The 10,703-nt window shown below is 45.5% G+C and overlaps 2 protein-coding genes across 2 annotated transcripts; both read left to right on the top strand.

Moving 5' to 3' along the window:
* Positions 1 to 527: 527 nt before the first annotated feature.
* LOC104270648 (arylacetamide deacetylase-like 4) lies at positions 528 to 2,819 on the top strand (the record flags this gene model as incomplete). Its single annotated transcript, XM_009865069.1, has 3 exons — positions 528 to 744; positions 947 to 1,010; positions 1,747 to 2,819. Coding segments are annotated over 3 exons (1,056 nt in total), but the record flags the coding sequence as incomplete, so codon positions are not given.
* Positions 2,820 to 3,208: 389 nt separating this feature from the next.
* Positions 3,209 to 6,295, top strand: LOC104270647 (chromosome unknown open reading frame, human C1orf158). The gene is made up of 4 exons (XM_009865068.1): positions 3,209 to 3,304; positions 4,286 to 4,399; positions 5,253 to 5,430; positions 6,021 to 6,295. Exons 1-4 carry the CDS (start codon positions 3,209 to 3,211, stop codon positions 6,293 to 6,295), a joined length of 663 nt encoding a protein of 220 aa, XP_009863370.1.
* Positions 6,296 to 10,703: the final 4,408 nt, after the last annotated feature.

Here is a 10,703-nt window from a genome sequence, read left to right as displayed (position 1 = left end):
GCCCAGCCCTAACCTGCGACACCATCCCTGGAGGTGCTGCAGACCCATGCAGACCTGCTTTAGTGGTCATGGGGGTGTTGGGTTGACGGTCAGACTGGATGATCTCAGAGGCCTTTTCCAACCTTAACGATTCCGGAACTCTAACCTGGGCAGTCTTAAAACAAATGATGTTTTCTGACTCTGCTCTGGGGTCTTGCTTTCTTCGGACTGGGCATTCCTAGCAAGAAAGCCAGCAGTGGAGTTACTTTTCCTCCCTGTTTTCCACGGGTTTATTAAGGCAAAACTACGGCCTGAACAACCTCTCTCCTCAGTGAACAGACCTGCCAGGACGTACCTAACTTCTGCTGCTGTTACGGTACAGTCATGCTTTGCAACATTACAACTTGGTTTTTTTGCTTTTTTGGTAAGCTCTGTGTTTCTTTAAAATTCCCCTCGAATACAGTTCAGTGTAAGTACGATGCAGAGTTTTTATACCTTGGCTAATTCAAGATTTCTAAAGAAACCTTCATTTCTTTTCTCTTTAACAGGGAAGGATTCTGGAGAAGACTGGGCTCTGCAGTCAAATCACTTTTGGCCGATACGTGCGACAGGGACGGAAACTGGGGGAGGATCCAAAGCTCTTCATCCAGGATCTGCAGTTTAACAAAGTACCTGTGAGGGTTTATCAGCCTAAAGCTACCTCTGATGGGCGAAGGAGAGGCATCATCTTCTTTCACGGAGGAGGCTGGGTATTTGGAAGTCTTGGTAAGATACTTGCTGGAGGAGTTACAGTAATGTAGAAAGAAAATTCTCACCTTTTTGTAAAATTTAAATGAGAGGAGTTTTCGGCGTGTGACTCGGGAGGAAGCCTGAAGACAAATACACGTGCTTCTGGCATGAACATTCCCGAGCTGTCTCAAAGATGAGGGTGGTAGCGGAGCACTAATGAAGAATATTTCTTTTCCAGATACCTATGAAAAAGTGTGCCGCTACCTATCCAGAGAAAGTGAATCGGTAGTTGTATCTGTTCAGTAAGTGAACCCTTCCCAGTTGTACTGTTTGGGTATGATTGTTGCTGCGGTGCCACAGCAGAGCTGCGCTGGTTTTGGAGACATTCTTTTTTTGCCGAGAAATTTCTATAGAATTCAGTGAAACCCGAAAGAGACATCATTATTATCATTATTATGATAATTAAGATAATAATTAGATGTCATTATTATGATAATGGAGGTTTCACAGCTGATTGCCTGCCTTGATATATTCAGAAAAGACCCAAATGGAAATACCTGGCACATTAAGAAAATATGTAAAAGCCAATCAAGACTTAGGTAAAAAGAAGGGTTTTTTGTGCTGAACATAGAAATATAATAATAATAGATGTTTCAAACAACTGTGATTTATTTATATAAAAGAGAGAACAATCACACTGTACAACTCCCATTTTACAGATAGGAAGCAGAGGCACAAAATTATTAGATTATTTTGTCAAGAATACCCAGGGAGTTTTCAGCATGACTGAGAAATGTACAAAGTCTCAGTCAGACACTTAATCAGAAGACAATCCTACTTTACTGAGTCCTTGTGACTGAAAACACAGTTTACAGCTTATCCGCAATCGGTAACTGGGGAATATCTGCTTCGGAGGTGAGGGGTATCCGAACCTAGAGGAAGAACACCCCAAAATGACAGAGCTAGAAGACAGCACAGGATACGTGTCCTGATTAATGATGTTTCCTTTTCTTGTCCTTGTCCCTTTCTGTGCATTAGGTATCGGTTAGCTCCTGAACACAAATACCCCGCTGCGTACGAAGACTGTCTTAACGCCACCTTACACTTGATGAGGAACCTGGAGCACTACGGCGTGGATCCCGCCCGCGTGATTGTCTGCGGGGACAGCGCTGGGGGCAATTTGGCAGCTGCTGTCAGCCAGACCCTGGCCGGGAGGTCAGACCTGCCCAAACTGCGGGCTCAGATCTTGATCTACCCCGGCCTGCAGGCCCTGGACTTCAACTTACCATCTTACCATCAAAATCGCGGAGTCCCTCTCTTATTCCGAGAACGTGCCGCTTTCTTTGCTTTGCAGTACCTGAATGGGCACGCGCTGCATATGCACGAGGTCCTGGAGGGCTCTCACATTCCTCCAGATATGAGGCTGAAGTACAGGAAGTGGGTGAGTCCTGATAACATCCCCGAAGAGTTTAAGGTGAGAGGTGTGAAGCCGCTCATGCCCACTGATTTTATAGCTGAAGTTTATGAGACAGTGAAAAGATTCTGTGAGCCCAACCTGTGTCCACTGTTAGCTGAAGATGCCGTTGTGCACCAGCTGCCCGAGTCTTTCATCTTGACTTGCGAGTACGACGTGCTGAGGGACGACGGCTTGCTTTACAAGAAGAGACTGGAGGACAACGGTGTTCGAGTGACCTGGTACCACCTCGAGGATGGATTCCACGGGATCATAAGCCTATATGATTATTGCGGGTTCTCATTTCCATCTGGGAAAAGGGGATTGGACAGTGTTGTTAACTTCTTGAAAAGCTTATAGTAAACATCTTAGATTCCACGAGTCTGTTCATGCCTCAACCTAGGAAAATATCTTTTTAGGATATTTAATATCAGATGATGGGTAGTCAGTCAAGGGCAGCCATTAACAACGATAAACAAGGCTTATCAGAACCTCATTCCAGCTGGTAGTTGGAACATGGAACGCAAACCTTATGCAAGCTTGTACCTCGCTGCAAGCCCTTATCTTTAGCTCTGTCAATAAAGAAGAATGTTACTTTGAATGGACATCCTGGTTTGTCCCACTTGTTTGAAATAAAATGCGTGTGTCCGTGAAGAGAGATTGGGTGTTGTGCAGGTCTGTGTGGTGCCTTGCTCTAGAGGAATACTTGTAGAGCACTTAGAGCAATATTTTGAGACATACTCTGAACTTTGTTAGAGAGAAAAACCCCGCTGGCTTCCGTGGGTCAGGGGGCACCATGTTGCTCAGCAGTACGTGACGTCACCTAGTATGCTGTCACGGGAACAATAGTCACCATGGGAACAGGAGACACAGTTCTCCGGCGGAGCAGTCCCACATCACCCGTGTTTCTCAGCACGCAGGCAGAACAGGAGCCCCCTCCTGCCCCGGCTTTAGTGATGGGCTGCTGAGTAATCCTTCACCCGCAGAACCTGAGGGACTTGGTTCCAACAGCCAGGGAGGGTGGTGCTGGTGAGACAAGGAATTACCATGGCATACGAAGACGAGGAACAAACATGGTTGAAAGTTGAACCCAAATACTCTAGTAAAGTTCTCATCGGAAACTGGCTGGAGGAGAGGAGAAGGGTGAGCTCAGGACAGGGGTGCGAGAGCTGCGGTGGAGGGCTCCGGGGCAGAGCTGTGCAGGTCGTGTGCTGCTGCAGCCGTGAGCCAGAGCTCCCGCTCCCCTCGGCAGACTCATAGAAGGGCAAAGGCCGAGCGCGTCGCTTGGCCCACGTGCGCTCGCTTGGTGAGCGATCGGCCGTTCTGCTCTCGCAGGCTGGCCGGGAGCCATGCCTGGGCAGGGGGCAGAGCCTGGGGGTCTCACCAGGCACAGCAGTGGCCAGTTAACACCGCTGCAGTGCTTTGCTTCATGCTGCCACACAACTTCCAACTGTGCGACAAGATAAACAATAATATATACCAACATCACACAGGAGAGGCTTATTAACCCTTCCCTAAGTTAAGAGTTACTACTGCTTGTATCGTAGGACCTTCAATAATTTGGATGTTGGTTGCATAAAGAGGAGCACGTTTGCTAGCAGAGCTGCCCGATAGATTGCATGCCCTGCCTAAGAGCTGAGCAAAATTGGGTCGTTAGACATTTAACTTTGTTGAAATGTGCCTCTTAGGGTCAATATTGGAGCTGTTGGCGAAAAATCCTCCTGACTCTGCTAAAATTACTTCCTTAGGACTTTTTTTCCTGGAGCAGAATGCTCGGCTATATTGCAGAGACTGGCCTGCTGCAGCAGAAGTAGGAACAAAGGGACAATTAAAAAAAAAAAAGAGTTTCATTCATCCTGTTTAGATGCTCGTTAACATCGCAGGGGGAAGTATTTAACACCAAAACATGAATAATTTTTCAAGGGCTGTAGAGCATCTTATGTTTACACCAAGGAACCAATCCAGAACATTACAACGGCTGATGATACCATGTTATGTCACCAGCTGAGAAAAAGTATTTAGCACAGACTTCCTTCCAAACAAGTGATTTTAACTGTGTAGGTGAAGAGCCTTCTGTAATTATCAGATTGCCTTAGCTATAGCGAGTGTTGTGTATCTCTCTAGTTTACAACAGACACCAGGGTGCCTGGCAGCAGCATATACAAAACGGACTTCATCTGCTTCCCAGATCACAAAGCAAACACATTACTGAGGAGAGCCATGGTGGAAAAATACGAGGTAAGCAAAAGAAATTTGAGGGGTAGGGCTGTGAGCCAGCGTTCCAAACAGCCCTAATACTTAAATCATGTTTTATATCCTTAAACAACTCTCTATGTGAAAGGGGGCACCACAGCTCCATGGCCCTTTATAGTGTCCGGAGCTCCCTCGTATGCCCGACCAGGGCAGGCGGCGTCTCCGAGGCAGCCGGACAAGACGCACTGCTCGGTCCTCTCTGGTTGTTTCCCAGTCCTGACCTCGGAGGGTGACCAGGGCGTTTGAAGAAAACCAGCACGTTACTGCCAGCTAGGACTGGGTATTGTGTTGTCGGGACATTCCCTGGGCTATCGCAGGAGCTTGCCAGTTAAAGAGGATTATTTTTGTCAGTACATCTCCGATTCGTAGGAACAAACTGTACTGAAATGAGTCCCACATCTTTCACAACAATAGTTTTCCCACAAGTATCATCTGCTAGAATGTCCCTTCCTCCGGGTTGCCTCTCCACCCCCAGACCCGCTTGTCATTCTCTCCTGGCACACTTGGAAGCCGCATGTGTAACAGCAGCAGCCAAACACTTAAGCGGCGCAAGACAAGCAGCTTTTCTTTCACAGGCTTCTTAAATGTATCTGCAAATCCCTGATGCGTGTGTTGAAATCAGACTAATCAGATCTTATGACACAGAGATGCAGTTGCTTAATTTAACTGGACGTTTACTTGAAAGGCAAATGCCCCTGTTCTCAGGGATTAAATTATAAATAATGTAAGTACGGACAAAATGTGGGGCTACCGCTCGGACAGACTCAAAAGCACACTAAGGCACCCGAGTGCCACGTACAAAGACAAATCACGTGGTTCCACATCCATCTCGTTTCAGGGGCTGCCGGCGCAGCACTTCCTCGCCCATCATGACGAACCGAGAAGCCGGCATTTAGTATCGGAGTATGATGACCAGTACAATAGACACGGTTACAACCCCGCGCTGCCTCCCCTCCGCGTGTGGAACGGGCGCAAGCTTGCCTGGGTGCCTCAGAAAACAGATTTCCCTATTCTCGGTATTTTTTTGCATTATTAATTGAATCAGATGGAACATGGTGCAGTGGTCAATATATAGACTCAGAGGCAGGAACCTCCTTCTGTTTTAATTCTGAAAATGGATCTTGTGGTGACTTCTGGCTGCTTTCTTACCCAGTCAGTAGCTTATTTTTCGGATTGATAAAGTGGAAATGTTACCCATACAGTGATAATCACCACAAGAAGCAGCAAGGGATGGTGTCAGTGAACAGTTCTCTCCCCTACACAATAACGCAAAACACCGGCTGCAAACAAGGAGAGCTGTGAGATACAACTGGCAGGACAATTCGTGCAGTGTTACGTTTCCAAATGCAAGCGACATGTACAGCTCTGCTAACTTTTTAAATATCCACCAGAGAGACTCCTTCCGTTTACACCATTACTGCTGTCTTATCGATAGTGATTTTCCCTTCCGGCCAGAGGGCAGACATACATTCCCTGGGGACAAAAAGATCTGGTTTGTCCTTGATACGCTGCCCAAATAGTACAAATATTCCCTATGACGACTTGGAGTGAAAACACCAAAAATTTAATTCTGTCATTTCCAACATTTAACCATTTCCTATTGCAGAACCACCCACCAACTATGGCCTTCTGGAGCACCTGATGAAGAAATGGTTCGAGAAAGAAGCTGACGTGATGATCAGCGTCTACACCATTTCCTACGGAAGACCACCCAGTTCTGCTTTTGCTACTTGCCCACCGAGGCAAACTCGTAACTCTTGTTCCACCTGGGGGTGTTTTCCCCACGTTAGTCCAATCCTGGACTATGAAGGGGGTCAGAAATACCTGCAAGCCATCAGCCAACTGGGGAGAGACAGCAAAGCAAGGGACACCTCTGTGTAAACTGCTTAGGGTGATCTTAAGTACTACTTAATATAGCTTGTTGCTCACGTACGTAAGTGATCTGCTCCATGCAGAAGCAATACGAATTAGGTTATCCAGGCAGAGGGCTGTCTACTCGTTCGAACAAGTTGCTGCCTTGCAGATGGCTGCAAATATTTCAGGAGATATTAAATTGCTGAAAACAAAGTTCTCATCTGTTGGTTTCTAGTTAACAAACAACTGCAGTAACAAAAAAAACCCCCACCCAGCGTGGGATTGAGCCTCAAAGTCTTTAAATCTCTTTTATCTTTTTGTCCTTAGTTTTTCCATTTGTTACACAGCATTTCTGTAAAGAAAGAGTAGAAAAGAAACTTGTGTTATTTCCTATCGTGCCTGCAACATCCAAGAATAAAGTAAACCTATGAAACGGCTGCATAGCCCAGGGCAAGGTGAAGCAAGGTTTCTCCTAATGCAGTAAGCAAGCAGACCTTGATTGCCCTTGGCTTTGCAAACCGAAGAGCACTTAAAGGTAGATAAGCTGCGACGGGAAGGCCATTAGCTGACCTGACATTACCAAACAGCAAGCCTGGAAGAAATAGCTGTACCTGGCCCTTGTGCTGCTCCACAGGCTTTACTCCGCTGAGAAAGCGTGTGAGCAACCTACGCACACAGTGCTGACAGAAGCCCCAGTTCTTAGCCATCTTGCGCTCTTACACGATCCCCAAGTTCTTGCACTGATGTGCAATTTCCTCATTAAAATCGCATTTGGTGCAGAGGAGATACTTGCAAGGTTCAGCTGCTGTCGGTCTGAGGCTCAACAACAAACCTGAAGCAAGGGAAAGGCTTAGATGAAACACATCTGGAATTAATTCGGTGCATATTTATCTCACTTTGCACAAGATAAGCAAGAATAAGATTCTTTTAAGGAACAAAATAAAGCATACACCCGAGTGGGGGCAGGGACAAGCCTCTGGCCACAGTCTGCGCAGAGTTTTAGCTCCGGCAACGTTCCAGTCGCTGTGGTGCGGGTTTGATTTCCCAAGGTTGGGTTTTCGCTGAAGGACAGGGACGGTTCAGCCGCATGTGCGGAGCAACAGTGGCCCCCACTGGTGATGGGATTCCTCATGAGCCTCAAGCAGCTTCGATAACAGAAGTTTTTAGAGGTAAGAATGCCCTGATAATTAGATGAGCATTACACGGTTTTGATTGTTTGTTGTTTCTTTTTTTTTTGACTTCAAAGCCCCTGGGAGATGAAAGGCAATCAGAAAAAATTGAAAGCAAAATACTTTAAAGTGGTCTGTGAATCACAGCCAGCTATTAGTGCTGTGTTACAAAACCACATTCTCTTGAAAAAACATCTCTAAAACAATCCGTAAAGAAGGCGTGCCTTGCAATAGAACGAAAATTGAGAGGTACAGACGTTCTTGTATCCACAAGGAAGTCCATCCAGCTTAATTTTATTGCCAATATGGCTATAAAAAGTGTGTTTTTCTGTTTGTTACCCACGTGCTCATATTTTTATTGACAATACCAATCAGGCATGCACCCTAATAGCACAACAAAGCCCATATTTAGAATTCAGTTTCGAAAATTGTACAAAGGTGGCCTTCCTTTCACACAACTCAGTTTGCTGATAGAAAATTGTAATTACTAAATATTTATAATAAATGAAACACTGATGGTCATTATCTCCTGTTCTTTCTAGACCCAGGGCTCACATATGGAAAGAAAGGACCAGCCTGATGTACAGGGAACCCCTGAGATGCTCAGGTACCACCCCTGACCCCAAAGCTGGGGGGTCACTGGGCAGAGCTCCCCCAGCACGGGACTGACCTGTTCAGCTCTTCCGCCCCTGACAACCCCAGTCACAGCCAGGACACCCGAAGGACCCAAACGAAGCACGCCAGCCCACCGGCTCAAATGCATTTTGATAGAACGCTTCTTAAATAGAAAAATGCACAACTCTACAGGATGTCAGCTCTGATTAGTAATAGCCGGTAGCAAAATATCTGCTCTGAACGGTTTAACTCATCAGCTGCTTTCACTGCAGCAATACCAAATACACATCATGGGTATCTGGCCAGCTCCGGGGACTCCAGCCACAACCTGAACTCGTGACAGGAGCTCAGGCTTCTCCACTCTCCATCTGAGTCCTCTGAAGATGGAATCAAACACCAACCAGCCAGCGACAAAAATCGAATGAACGTATCTTTATCTCAAACATAGTGCTCAAATACTCTGCGAGACCAAATTTCAGGCAGAATAGCACCAATAATCCAGCTTTTCCCCCCTGCTTTTTCCCTAAAACATGCAGCTGACCTAGATTTTTCCAGACAGATCCGCCCAAATGCTGAAAGCAGTGCTGCGGACACACGGCTACACCGAGAATACCTCGTTTATATTTTCTGGCTGACCCTTTTTGATTAGGTTCGGATCCTGTACATCTGTCTTTTTTCCAACAGGTAGAGGTAAGCATAGACACAACTTCTTCCAAGTACTACGCTGCATTTGGCAGAAATACGTTGAAGTAGGAGCAGCAGATAAAAATGACGGATACCTACACTTAGAGTTTATAGGCACTAAGCCTTGCTGAGACAAACAGCGCTCTTCAGTCAGTTCAAATACTGCTGTGCTGGAGATTCCTTTAATAACACATACCTGTGTTGTGCCTAACACAAATACGTTTCCCAACTCCCTCGAATCTTCAGAAATTACACGGACTTTTGTTCAAGATAAAACCCCACTAAAACAGAGGTCATTTTGCCTATCCTTCAAGAATAGGAAAAGAAATGAGACAATTAAGATGTTCACAGCTGTCATGGAAAAGAGGTGAGAAAATCTGCAATTTTCATCATTAAAAAGTTTGTAATAACTCAGAAATCCATTTACTAATCAATAGAAAATGCAGCCAACTAACGAAAACGTACATCAGCGATGCTAGGTTACACAGTGAAATGTACACTTTTCAGGAACAGAGGATATTAATAATAGAAATAGCATAACTTAATAAAGGAAAAAGATCAATTTGAAATATAGACCTGGTAATAAAAACTCTTGAACTTGGAGACCTCTGAAATACAAATTTAATTTGGAATTTAAGTCCATTTCTATCAGACAAGTACATAGGTAGTGTTGACTCTGGTACATTCTGACGTAATGAGGCACAATCCATGAATGAACGACGAGCACTTTGGGACTCCTGGCAGTCATTACAATTTGCCAATGTGTCAAATTTATCCAAGCTTTTTTCAAGAAACATTTTTCTCAGGGCTTTGTCGTCACTTGGTGGCATCCCTGGCCATAACAGGGAGGTTGGACTAGATGATCTCTAAGGTCCCTTCCAGCCTCAGCCGTTCCATGATTCCATGATTCCACTTGTGACCAGAGAGCAAGAGCGCACCGATCTCTGATTCTTCATGGAGCAAACTGATGTTTTGATACAAGTCTCAGTTGTGAAAACGTTCCAGTTTTGATTGCATGAAGGCAGCCTCATATTTTGAACTCCTGTGGATTAAAGAGACAAAGTGGTAGTTAGAATTGATGCACATCTCTCAAAGTAAGCATATTTCTTGCCTTGGAGGAGACTGATGTCAGCCTCGATGAGCTGCACGAACAAGAAGAGATTCTTTGGACTGAGAATCTCCATCAGGGTTGCGACTCGGACGGGGAACACTGATTCTGGCTGGCAAGTTCTGCAGTGACTGGGGACACCAGCTGTGAAGTGAGGATGGGCACAGAGAGTAACTGGCGGGTTTTCGGGAGAAGAGAAGCAGGCTGTTGACAAGAGGTTGTTCGCGGGGCCAGGAGGCGTCTTTTGGAAAGTTGTAAATATTCCCTGGAAGGTGCTTAAGAAGAGTTATGGGAGTCAGGTAGCTGGTAACCCAGCTTCACCGATCTGGATCTGAGCACTCCCCAACGGGGACACAGCGGCTGCCAAGTCCTGTTCTCCACATCTGCACGTCCCACTGCACTGATCTCTTTGAACAGCACCTTTACGCACGTCTGGCTCCCGGGACTGGGAATCAGACTCACCCTGCTCCCATGAGAATATAGAAAAGCCTTCTTTGACGCAGTTACACAAGGCACGCAGATCTAGCAAAGCCTGTTGTATATTTAAACACGTATTTTTCATATTGGTGATGAAAACTTCAAATCGACATTTTTCCTCTTCAATTTTCACACTCCTTGTTGAACTGAGGTGAACTGTTCAGCTCTTAAAAGGCACCATCTTTAAACCATTCAGTTGATACTCTTTTTTCCCCTGTAAGTCTAAGGAGATTTTATTTGCCGTACACCTATGATGACATTCTTGCTGCCATATGGGGCTGTAACACTTCAGGCGAAAACAATTAATTAATTGACTAGCTTTTATAAAGAATTCATATTTGGTCCTTCTTTTGTACACAGCACTGCTCTCCTTGTAGAAATA

The sequence above is a fragment of the Apaloderma vittatum genome, unplaced genomic scaffold (assembly GCF_000703405.1).
Source record: "Apaloderma vittatum isolate BGI_N311 unplaced genomic scaffold, ASM70340v1 scaffold25242, whole genome shotgun sequence".
Taxonomy (NCBI): domain Eukaryota; kingdom Metazoa; phylum Chordata; class Aves; order Trogoniformes; family Trogonidae; genus Apaloderma; species Apaloderma vittatum.
Note: the sequence above shows the minus strand (reverse complement) of the source record. Positions and strands in the feature narration are given on the sequence as shown.